Here is a 12,693-nt window from a genome sequence, read left to right on the forward strand (position 1 = left end):
ATGTTATACAATCTCAAATCAAAGGGGCTACTACTTTTCATAAATATGATATTTCTCCAGACTGTATCTTCAATGAATTGTAAACTATAGTTGACTGGGTTCTATGAGGTATGCAATATTAGATACAGACGGGACGGGACGGACGGACGGACGGACCGGACGGACGGACGGACGGACGGACAGACAGACAGACAGACAGACAGACAGACAGAAAGTATAAGTAAGCAATATGGAAATTAAGTCTGAATGTGTATAATTTCTGGTAAAGTAGATGGTGAACGAGCTGCACACATGAAGCAGTTCCATCTGTTGGCTGCATGTATGGGGATACTTTTTGTCCTGTTGGTATCAACCATCGGTGTCATCATCTACTGTGAGTTCAAATTCAAATGTTTGTGTAAATGTAATTATGGCATAATTAACTGACTGTGATTCATTGATAATGACATGCCATCTGTCCCTGTTGTCATTCATAGTCAATACGGTCATCTCTGCAGACAATGCCAAATACGCCAACCTAACAGCACAATACCATGAGCTAACAGCACAAAATCAGGAGCTAATAGCACAACAGACCAGCTTAGAGAGAAGAGTGGTGAACCTGACTGGGGAGAGAGACAGCCTTGACTGGACAATTGGGGTTATCCTTGAATTTGACAACTTTCCAGTAAGCAAATACTGCCCACAAAAAGGTGAAAAGCTTATTGTCTAAGCACTTACAGTAGCACATACTGTATTATGCTATATCCTCAGGGTTGACTGCTCTTTACTATGTTATAAAACAATTATTTATTTCAATAAATTCAACCTTTAGAACTTATAATAATCAGCTATTTTATGCAATGGACTAGAAGACAGTACTGTATACTGTATGTACCGCATGAATATAGATAGGCCTATAAATATAGATAGGCCTATAAAACATAGGCCTGTGTACAAAAACACAATTCTTTTACGTTATTTTATTTTGTCATATTTATGTCATTAAGTACCTATTGTACTATGCATGGAAGAATGGAATGGAATTATTATAGGATTGAATGAATGCTTGTTTGATTTGTCAATCACAGCATTCTGCAGTCTATTTAGACTGTTTGTCTGTGGCATATGGCATATTTTATTTAGTGGAAGCAACGCATTTTTTTAAATTAACAATATTTGTGTTGTTGTACTTTGTATCACATTATTGAGTTATTTTATTAAGTAACGTTTGCATTCATATTAAGAGTAATTTCTGGAGATATTGCACTTGGTGACTAAAATTATTTCTTTCATGTCATGCAGAATGTAAGCCTTGTTTGGATGGCTGGGTTCTGTTCCAATCCAGCTGCTACCTATTTTCAACAGGCAACACATTGAAAACTTGGAAAACAAGCCAAACACTCTGCAAAAACTTACCAGTAGCCGATTTGGTTGTTATAGGAAGCCTAGAAGAACAGGTGAGCTAATAGATTGTACCCTCTATATCAGGGGTTCTCAACCCGTGGGTCGCGACCCCTCGGGGGGTCGCCAAATTATTTTGGGGGGTCCCCAAATTATTTTCAAAAAAAGAAAAAAAAAAAAAAAAAGATTTCCTTTTAAATTTTATTTTCACGATTTTTCAAAAATAGCAGACCTACAAGCTCGTAGCGCGCCAAGATCTGCTATTTTTCAATAGCTAAATTATAACAATGCTTAAAACACCAAAAGGGGTTCCCGCCCAAAATGGTTTAAGGTTATTGTAGCAGTCAATTTATATTGGGGGTCGGGAGGGGGCGGGGCGGGGGTCCCGAGACATTGCCAAAGCATTTCCGGGGGTCCCCAGCCAAAAACGTTGAGAACCCCTGCTCTATATAACCTGACTCCGCCAGATGGGGCAGCAGAGAGTACACAGGGTCCCCCCCCTCCTGCTAGGGGGGGAACCCTGTGTACTCTCTGCTGCCCCATCTGGCGGAGTCAGGTTACCCTCTATATGCCAGTGATTCTCAATCTGTGGGCCAGGGCCCACTGGTAGGCCATGAGGATATTGCAAGTGGGCCCCCAAATAATTGGCAAAACACTACAACTTCAATGATAATATAACATTAATATAAAAAGAAATGTCATGGTGTTTTTTATTTACAATAATATATTTTTATATAAATACTATACAAGCCCTGAATGCTGTTCACAATACATTATCTAGTGTTTATATACAGTATTAACTGGCTATGTGGATTATCTATAAAAAGCACTGTTTGCCTTTGAGCACAGATACAATGGTTTTGAGGTGATTGTTTGATGTTGACAGAATATTCAGGCGTTTTGTGAATGTATAGTATTCAGAATGAAGGTTTTAAGAAATGTGTGAAAAGCTGTAATTATATACTTTCCATGCAGGAGTTCATCAATAATCATACTAATTTCTATTTCGATGAATGGCATGGTTACTGGATTGGCCTGACCAGAGTTGCCCATTCTGACCAAAGGCACTGGGTTGATGGAAGCAATCTAACAATGGGGTAAGAAAGGCTGTGTAGTATACCCCATTTTGTGTTTTTCAACAAGACATATGCATTTACTATTCACCAAACCGTATTCCGCCATGCCATTCCAAGGCCAGGTCTAATAGTCCAAGGCAATGTACTACACTACGTCTGACCTTAGGCTGATAATGTGAATATTCTTAAAACTATATTATTAATAGCCTACTATACTTATATTAATGGCATCACGTCCCATGCTAATCACTGGTTTGTGTTATAGGTATTGGGCAAAATCAATCGGTAATAGTGCTTGCACTTTAACCATCTCAAAGAAGCCGCCATTGGCCAACTGGAACAACCCAGGCTGTAACATGAAGAATAGGTACATCTGTGAAACAAAACCACTGATGAGGTCAAATTAGCATATTGTGACAGTTTTTGAATGAATATTTTTTTCAAAACATGTATTCACACTACAGAATGTTGTTTCTCTGTAGTTTTGATTTGAGTTTTGAAATAAAATTGTACGTACCACATGTATTCTGTTATTGTGTATTCTAGAATATGAAATGTACAATGCAAATTATAATATTTGTCATGAATGTTGCATGCATATTATCAAATTATCATGGGTAATTTCTGCCCAGTTTCTAGTATCCAATTGCCAGAAAATAAACCTTACCAACCATTGTACATTTCTCTTTGAAAACAAAATGCTTGCGTTCTCGGAGGCTACACATTTCTCTAGTCTAAATCACTGACATGTTGTATGTCAACATTAAATGTTGTGGCCACCACGGGTTAGGGTAATAGATGGTAATAGGCCAATTTACAAATTTTGGATTGTTTTTCAAGGAGCCTTCATGTGGTAAATCTTTGATCTGAACTGTCCTTTATAGTCAGACTGAGACCTGACTCCTCCAGTCACAACACCAGAGACATGTTACCTCAACTGGCCTATAATAACTTGCTTGTATGGAGTCAGTATCTCAAAAGCTAAGCATACCTGTACTAGCAAATTATCTACAGTGTAGATCTGCTATTTTTTGTGTGCGTGTGTGTGTTGTAAATATTACAATACTACTACAAATGTTTGCCTATAACATGCCCAAAATATATTAGGGACAGCAGGTTGATAGACACCACCGGTTTGTCTGAGCGCACCATTTGGGAACTGTGTTATTGTGTTAATATAGGTGAGGAGGCTTCTGTACACCTCTGCAGATTTAGTTACAGTAGGCCTACTCTAGGAAAGAATAAACTCATGCATTGTTTTCCCTCACTTCTATAATACAAACTATGTATAAATAAGTTGTATTGTATTCAATAATATCATACAAATGGTGAATTAAATGGTTTCTAAAGCAATTAACCATAGAGATCCAGATTTTATACATTACGGTAATGTCATGACCATAGACATGAAATTCGGGTGCTTGTTTGACAACCACAGCTAGATGGTGCTGCAGTAGCACCGCCACAATTTTGTAATGAATGTGGTCTAGATTCTAGACCACTGTTTCCCAAACAGCTGCAAATGTCATCAATTATTAGGGCTGGGCGATATGGAAAAAATAAAATACCATATATTCTTATCTCGACCAAACGCTTCAATATTGATATAAAATTAGTAACGATATTGTGGGGATGACCATTTGTGCTTTCACCAAATGTTTACACAGGCAACAGACCAGTTGAGACGAATAACAGTCCAAGTCCACAATAATTATACATAATGTTTAAATGATGGATAAGGGGTCAAGGCCTTTTCGGGGAGGGGTCAGAATAGATTATGGACTTGGGACTGTTATTCGTCTCAACTGCTCTAGCCAGGTAAATTACATCACTTTAAAAAGACAACATTGCATTTAATAGGAAGCGTGGCACTGGTCCGACTGCTCATTAGTCAGACCATACTACTAATCCTATCCCTAACCGCATGTGGCAGCCATGGGGTGAGTGTTAACCAGCCACGTAGTCAGACTAATGGGATGTTGGACTAATGCAAAGTCCACATGCATTATCACATTATCCATAGACCATAATGTCATATATTCGGTCTCACAATATTGATATTTTGACCAGCAGGCAGTCCCAAAGGCCAATGACACCACAGATTTGGGAATAAATAATTGCACCACAATGGTCATACAATACAACTACTGTAAGAATGAAACAAAGTCTTGCAAAGTAAAATTAAAGTTAATTTAATATTTGTGTACATTTCATAAGTTTCATATCTGTGGCATTGTAAAACAGTGGTACAATGGTCAATTAATAAACAATTGTCTCTATCCAATCACTACCACAGCAATATGCATTGAGACCAACTGGTCATCAATCTAGGGCAACACTGAATTCTTGGCAGTTGAGGTTTCCTTTCCATTATGAAATCTGGCACTTTTCACCCTTGTGCATTAGACATGCGTTTGTTGAATGTTCAATATTCAGTTTGTCATTCTTTTCTAACCCACCCTTTGGCACAAATCAATATAGTTGATGGTCTTCTGTGATTAATAAATAAGAGACACAATTTATCCACTGGTTGATTATGCTAAAACATGAACTGAACCAAGAGGAACAGAGTGGGATTTACTCTGAAGAAGGCTTGCACAATTAAAAATTATTCAAAATTGTGATTTTGTGTTTCACAATTACTCCATCGTGAAGCAATTTTGGACAGTTGTTGCCCCTGGTCTCCTCAGCATTACACAAGGGTTAATAACATTGATCATCTCAGTTGTTGTGGCAGAAAGAAGACTCCGCTTTGCTGGACACTGCCACAGAGCAAAAGACCAGGTCATTTCGGATATTCTTCTGTGGAGACTACCCTGCCCCAGATGTTCTGAGTAGGGACACAGGACTGACTGTGAATGAACTTGGTGTGGCAATGAGCAACAGAGACCAGTGGAAGCAGCTTGTGTCGCAGATCTCGAGGGCACTTGAAGGATGATGATGATGATGATGAACTGAACATTGTACAGCCCATCCCCCCATCCATCAGGCTCACAGAGGCACAATAAAAATCTGCTATTAAATCATGTAATCCAATAACGGCATTAAGAATCATGCAACCCTCTTCTGCGGTACATGCAGAAGGGAGTTCCAACCGTGCCTCTAGCCTCCTCTGAGGTACACTCTGTGTGATACACTGAGAAAACAATCAACCACCCGATCAGCCAGTTCAAAACAATTTTTTTAATTATCTGAATCAGGCTTGATTCTCTCATCTTTGCACTTTTTCTTCTTCTTCTTCTTCTTCTGTGGCATAGATTCCTCACAGACACCGTTTTGTAAAGTCTGCTTATCGTCTTTAGACTCATTCCACACTTCCTCTATATTTACGGCATCGCTTTTCTTTTTCGGAACAGGATGGTGGGCACTTTCTGCTTGGCTCAAATCTGCGTCATTAATCTGTTCTTCTTCCTCAGGCACTACATGCCTTTCACACTGTTTGGAGGACTTAATTTTCTTCCTCTTTGTTTTGTTGTTTTTGCGGCTGTGTTGCTCTGACAAAACCTCCTCTACTATACTCTCAGCTGTATGTACTGTGATGTCACCCATTTCTTCATTGTCGCTCTTTTTACTCTTTTTGCGTTTCCTCTTTATTATCGGTGTTTGGCCTGCAGTTCCATTTTCTTCAAGCATCAATTCTTCCTCAATGGGAATAATTTGTGTAATTTCCCCATTGCAAACATCTGAACGGTTCTTCTTTTTCTTCTTCTTCTTTCTGGATTTGTTTGATTCCGCTTCATGGCTGTCAGTGACTGTGTCACCCTTTATACTATTTTCATACATTTCCTCTGAAGAGTTCCTGGTTTTCTTAGTCTCCAGTATTACCTTCTCCTGCTTCTCAGGGCTCCGAGCAGCTGTGGGTGTGGTACACTTGGGGGTGCAGCTTACGGATTGGCTCTTCTTGTCATACTTAGCCATGAATTCTGCCTCCTGCTGCTCTAGTCTGGCTAACTTGGCGCTCATGGTCAAGCCGTGCCTGGCTCCTCTGGTGAAACATCAAATTGAATTAATTGAGAAGGCTTTTATGGCAATTTATGTTTTAACAGTGTTTAAGTATCATAAAGCATAGATTTATCCGTCATTGGTAATAATACAAACTACTTACTTGTGAGCAGTGCGGCCTCCACAAGCCTTCATTAGATCGGCATCAGAAAGCCTGTTAAATGATTTAAGGATATTATAAACAAAATAAAATAAAAATGAGCATCACAAAAGCCAGTTAAGTGGGTGTCTGCTGGGTTGGCCAAGGGGTACATTTCCTGCCCACCACTGTGGAGACTGGTTATTCCACAATGCATCCACCTTGGCTTACTAATTTAGACCCATTAGATGTTGCAGGAAAATTCAGTTCAGAACGATTGCTGTCGAAGTGACTTGAGCGCAGGAGTTAGGGGTAAAGTGACTTGCTCAGGGACGCCGACACATTGTCAAGCCAGGAATCGAAACTGGGTCCTTTTGTTTCCCAGGCTGGTTCTCTACCCGTTCACCAATGGCCACGCCCACTCCCAATTCAACTATGGCCTGGTGGTCAAGCGGCCATGTTTGAGGGTGGGAAGGGAATTCTGTCGCAGCATTCATGACTGGGACAGGTCTGTTCAGGGTGGTGCAAAACTGGATTGGGATAGCATGTTACACCTGCCTGGTGAAACTCTTCACTGTCTGGTGAAACGAGGTGGCTGGTCACTCCATGTGTATTGGAGGAGATATGTCGTGGTCGAAACCTTCCCCCAAACCAAAGTAGGGGTTGGCAGTAAGGACTATTACAAATGTGGGGGAATAGATTTAATTAATAAATTGGGTAGATGGGGGAAGGAAAAAAAAGCCAATTAATCCATAATAAAATAAAACCTTTCCAAATAGCATTACAAACAGTTTTATACATCATAAGTAAGTAGCCTTGCCGAGCCATGAGGCCCATATAGGGCAGGAGCCTATCTCCTGTTTCTGTAGCGTGAGGGAGCTTGATGTACAAGTACACCCCCTGTACATGACGCTAGTATGTCGCAGGGACTTACCCCCAATCCAACCCTTGATGCCGAGTATCAAGAAGGGAGGCACTGGGTCCCATTTTTAGAGTCTTTGGTATGACCCGGCCGGGGATCGAACCCCGACCTCCCAGTCTCAGGGCGGACACTCTAACCACAAGGCCACTGAGCTGGTTTTATACATCATAGTGTCAAGTTAATACATCTAAATCACTGGTTCTCAAAGTGGGGCACTGGTCCCCATTTGTACACTCAGAGTGTTGAGAACCACTGAGAAGCATTCAAATAATGCCAACAACAACTGAGCACAGTGAACATCTGCTCTACATCACAGGCCACTCCCTCCACTGTCTGACCTCACTGCAGGACTAGACTACTATCAAACTGCCCAGAAAGCACACGCACCATTCTACCTGCAGGGATTCCCTGCTGCCCAATCTCTGCATGACACACACAAACCTAAAGGCTGTACTGTCTCCATTATGTCTGTCTGTACCATTACAATTTGGTGTAAATAAAGTGTTTGTAACATAATTATATGAAAATGTAAATAAGAGGTCCAGAATGGACCCAAAAAAGTTACTCTCATTATTACACTCTATTCAGCTTCAAAGCAAAAGCAAAACCAAGAAATAAGAGGAAACTCTTATATTGGGTCAGGCCAATACATCAGCCATTATTTGACTTTTTTGATGAGATCGGTTATCACTTTCATGTTGGCATTTCTACTTTGGGACATTATAGGCGGAGATTTTCAAATGATTTAGCAGATCTACAAGTCGATCAGCTATTTTAGAATTTTCCGTTTTTGAAATTCTGTTTTTATTTTGGTCATTGTGTACATAAACACCTTCATTCAACAGTCGTAAAATTATATAAACCCTTATACCTTCAGATACATATACCATATTATATGAAAGATATCTACGTTTTTTTTTAAATAATTAGAATAGATTTGACCAAAAAGAAAATATCTGGTTTGGCATCAGATCCCAAAAATCTGGTATCTAGGTAAATCTTACTTGGTGGTACTGGAGAGGTCCAGTTTCTGGTCCTCGTCATCTGAGCTGCTGGTGCTGTCGTCTGAATGAGAGGCTTTGGGCTCTGGCAGCTCCTGACCTGACAGCAGCGTGGCTGACTGAGAGAATAAAAGTCCAAACCAATGATCATCACTAACAGGTGTAATTGAGTCGTCAGTCAAGAACTACTTTGAAAGGAGCACTTTATACACTCAGTCTTAACCACATGAACTGTACAGTAGACACTTTAAATCTGCAAGCTCCAAACGTATCACAAGAGATTTGGTATAGACTCTTTGGTATAGAGGGAACAGATTAGTATATACTATATAGAGAACTGCGGGACCCCTGTCAAGTAAGTATGAGTAGCCTACAGAGACGTGACAGCCATCCATTACATGCTTATAATCTGCCATGCAGACTAATTTAAAGCACTAAGACATGAGAGGTTGTTTATCATCAGCACAGCTGTGCTGTTGCAAAAAAACGTGAAGCAGTGGCGTTGCCCTGTTGTTAAATCTATTGGGGAAAAATATGGGTTAGTAAATAGTATTCCATTAAAAGGTTCCCCATTGTTTTAAAGGCAACTAAATGCCAGCTGGCATGGTCCACAGCATATCAAAGAGTGATACTTTTACTGGTGATTGTATTCTGGTTATTGGTCAATCACAATGTGCGGTTGGAACTAATTGTTGTATAAAGACGTACAACACTGTCTTGGTGACAGTGTTTAAGAGGCATGTTGACAACTCGGACGATATTATGATCATGATTAAGTATAATTATAGCTAGTTTATTTTTTATAAAGTATATTTATTGGTTATTAACAAAATAAAGACAATCAACACACATACACAAGAACATAACAACAGACAAACAAACAACACTAAAGAAAACAGCTCAGGCACAACACTGTAAATAAATACAAATGTGAAATGTATACAAAGGCATAGCAAGAATAATTATAGCTAGTTAATGAAACAACTAAACAAACAGGATTACATTCTTAGCCTGACTTTCAAAGCTAGCACAAACGTTTCTTCCCACAAAGGGGCAGCATACCTTCACAAAGCATCCATACAGCTTGGCTTTAGCCAGCGAGGCTTTTCTTGGTTTCTTATTGGAGATCATCCCAGCTTCCTCTTCCTCCACCATCTTCTTTACTGAAACACCATTCTGGAACAGACACAGAAAATGTTAAATAAATCCCAGTATTACAATTAAATAAATGTGTTATGTCACATTATATTGTGCCTATAACTAATTTGTACACATCATTTGATGTGGTATGGTTTACCTGGTCAGATTCCACCTGTAGGCTGGCAGACGCCTTATTGAATACATGGTCCCACCAATGGAAGGTGAACTGTTCCCCTTCTTTGTGTCCAACCTGTTTTAAGAAAATATACTTAATATAACTTTCACATTAAAAAATGAACATACTACTACTACTCTACATCAAATATACTGTATGTATAAAGTAGTCTTAATGTTGTGAATGCATTTCATTGTGATATTACAGTACACGTAAGGAACGATGCTAGTAGGGAATACATGTTCACCTGTACAATACTCCTTTACCCAACATAGTCGTTGTACATGTTGTCTAACATACTGCAGTCTCAGGCTTATCTCACACACTGACACTTATATTGGCAAATAGAATTGTGCTATTTTATCATGAACATTAGTGAGGACCAATTGGTCGTGGAAGTGGTCCTTTAATCTCTTGAATCTTGACTAAAACTGATTGATACTCACGCCTCCTTTACCACATTTCACTTTGACTTTGATAGCTTCTGAGATCCCATTCTCTTGTCGTCCAAGACCTTTACCTGGGAACAGAATGGTTCGATTATAAACATATAACACACAGGAGGCTTTTATGACAATGCTATATTATTATTATTACCTTGTTCCCAACCGTGACGCAATAGCTGCTGCTCTCCAAATTTAAATCCGCGACCTTTCTCTTGTGCATTTTCTGCCATCTATAAAATGATCAGGTACAAGCAATTCAGCAAACTGGCATCTGGGAAGGTTCTGTCCTATTTACTAAGAACATGCGGCAACTACTGACGGCTGACATGACACCGGATCTACGTCAATAGGCTCCTTCTTCTTCGGTTCATTCATTTCTGAACGCCGTGACGTCGCTGTTGGTCCAAAACCGTTACTTTTCATGGAAATCTGTGTGAAGCAGCGTTAATCGGTGTGTGTTCCTCTTGTATTCCAAAATCCAAATTGAGCCAATCGATAATCGATGTAGGTATTATTTAGTTATTATTTAGCTCTTGTTAGTACTTTTCATTGGTTCAAAGGGGCAAGGGGGTATAAAACCCACGTCACTTAGCAAAGAAAGGAGAAAAAAAGAAAAGATGAGGGCAGAAAGAGAAGGCTTCAGTGCATGTCTCTTGGAAAACACTAGATGGCAATATTGTGCTGCACAATAAAAAAAACAAAGTAACTGGCTGATCATGTTAAAACTGACAAAAGCTGTTGTATAATTGTGTCCTCTCGTCGACTCATCTATATACAGTTTGGTCTGTAGGCTACAGCGTCAGCGTGCATAGCCAAACTGTGAGGTCACTCTACTCTACGAGGACAATCTTAACCACGTGTGTGATAGAGTGATGTCATCATGCAACAACAGTGCAAGAGTGAACAACACTATTAAAGGGTGATGTTAAAGTAGCCTATCTATTATATGCAGGCATATCTTAAGGCCTTTCATCTTAATGAACATAAGTTGAAAGCTATTAAGAAAAATAAAGAAAGCATAATAACAGCAATATAACATAGCCTATGTTCCACTTTGAGATGTGTGAGCTGTTAATGCAGCAGCTGCTGCAGCAGGCATTATGATGCTGCAGCCTATACTCAAGTCTGCCTTACAGGAAAAAAATATTATTATTTTCCCTCATTTTTGTTTTCATGTGACAAGGAGGATGTGTGCTGGGCATCTATGACCAGTTTATCTTTGTCACCACTCAGCCACAGGAAAAACACCCGTCGGTGGAAAGCTATTGTGTTTGGCTGAGGAAGGCCCCGTGCATGCTACTGCTGTATAGAATAGTCCATTTAAGCTGTAGGGCAGGTCCTATACATTCTGAAAGCAAGAATCAACTTTTGAAGACCTTGAGTCAACACACGCACGGCAAACACACACACACACACACACACACACACACACACACACACACACGATGAATTCCTGTTCTGTTCTTTGACTAGCCTATATAGAAGTGTCTATTTGTACGTCTCTAAATGTTTTGATGAATTGAACTTGTAAACAAGTGTAATGCTTAATTGGGTCGTCCACTCACAGTTAACAGTCTTTGTATTGAGTTTGTGCTTGAAATGTACTGTAATTCTGCAAACTATTATAAAACTATAACGATTAAAGTATACTGTTGTAGGCTATCAATCAATGAATCAATCAACCAATGTGTGATTGGTTGATTGATTGAATACTTACATACTACCCCAGACAAATACACAGTTACATGCAGGCACACACAGGCATCGTATTTATAGGCAGCCGCATACATAAACAAACAAACAAACAAATAAATAAAGTTAATATTGGACACTTGTGCACCTGTGGACTCCAATTAGTCATGCAATTAGGCCTATATTTTTTCTGTAATTTCTATCAGTCATCCCATCATTGACGCTGCTGACGCATATGCATGAATGCATCTTTCCCGACTATTCTGACGTAGCCTGCTCTGGGCCTGGACTCGCTCTCCAGTCTCCTCTCGTCTCTCTCTCTCTCTGTAGCCCACCCCCTCTCTCCCCACTCCTCTTCCCCTCAACGAGTCTCCTGTCACAATTTTCCACTCTTTCTGGAGCTACTCTTTACTCCGGGACCAGGATCCTCCCCCGTTGGCGTTGGATGCGACACAAAGTTGGATGCGCTGCTTTTAATGTGTAGGCTACAAGCGACTTTTATCTTTGAAGTCCCTGCGGCGGTGACTGTCCGAGGTGTGAAGCTTGACGCTCTGGTCTTTTGAAGACAACTGGAACTGAAACGAACCACGGGACCGGCAAGGTGAGTAATAACTTTATATTGTGTGTGTTATTGTCACTGAAATTGAGTTTAGTTGCACTTGTTGCTTGATGCTTGCTGTATTTTGGATTCGTTTTGCTTCTGTAATTAGGATAGCCTATATTGCAGTTCCGTACCTAGCCTAATACTAAGTTCTAAACATTTTTAGCCTACCTCAA

At 39.9% G+C, this 12,693-nt stretch overlaps 2 protein-coding genes across 2 annotated transcripts in view; one reads left to right on the forward strand and one right to left on the reverse strand.

Annotated features, from left to right (window-relative positions):
* Positions 1-4,644: 4,644 nt before the first annotated feature.
* gpatch4 (G patch domain containing 4) lies at positions 4,645-10,605 on the reverse strand. Its single transcript, XM_079502665.1, has 7 exons — positions 10,376-10,605; positions 10,225-10,298; positions 9,761-9,853; positions 9,526-9,639; positions 8,467-8,582; positions 6,565-6,615; positions 4,645-6,444 (listed from the first exon to the last, which is right to left on the reverse strand). The coding sequence occupies exons 1-7, from the start codon at positions 10,452-10,454 to the stop codon at positions 5,643-5,645; spliced, it is 1,329 nt and encodes a 442-aa protein (XP_079358791.1). The 5' UTR covers positions 10,455-10,605; the 3' UTR covers positions 4,645-5,642.
* A 1,741-nt stretch (positions 10,606-12,346) lies between these two features.
* pear1 (platelet endothelial aggregation receptor 1) overlaps positions 12,347-12,693 on the forward strand; it is a 56,137-nt gene continuing 55,790 nt past the window's right edge. The window contains exon 1 of the mRNA XM_079502560.1: positions 12,347-12,517. The gene's annotated coding sequence lies outside the window, so the exon portion shown is untranslated. The remainder of the gene's footprint in view (positions 12,518-12,693) is intronic.

Source organism: Electrona antarctica, assembly GCF_951216825.1.
Source record: "Electrona antarctica genome assembly, chromosome: 6".
NCBI lineage: Eukaryota > Metazoa > Chordata > Actinopteri > Myctophiformes > Myctophidae > Electrona > Electrona antarctica.

Coding starts and splice junctions, on each gene's coding strand:
- gpatch4 (XM_079502665.1), bottom strand. CDS start 10,454: ATGGCAGAAAATGCACAAGAGAAAGGTCGCGGATTTAAATTTGGAGAG. Junction 9,854..10,224: donor TGAAATGTGGTAAAGGAGGC/GTGAGTATCAAT, acceptor TTCTTAAAACAG/GTTGGACACAAAGAAGGGGA. Junction 9,640..9,760: donor TACAGGTGGAATCTGACCAG/GTAAACCATACC, acceptor TGTCTGTTCCAG/AATGGTGTTTCAGTAAAGAA.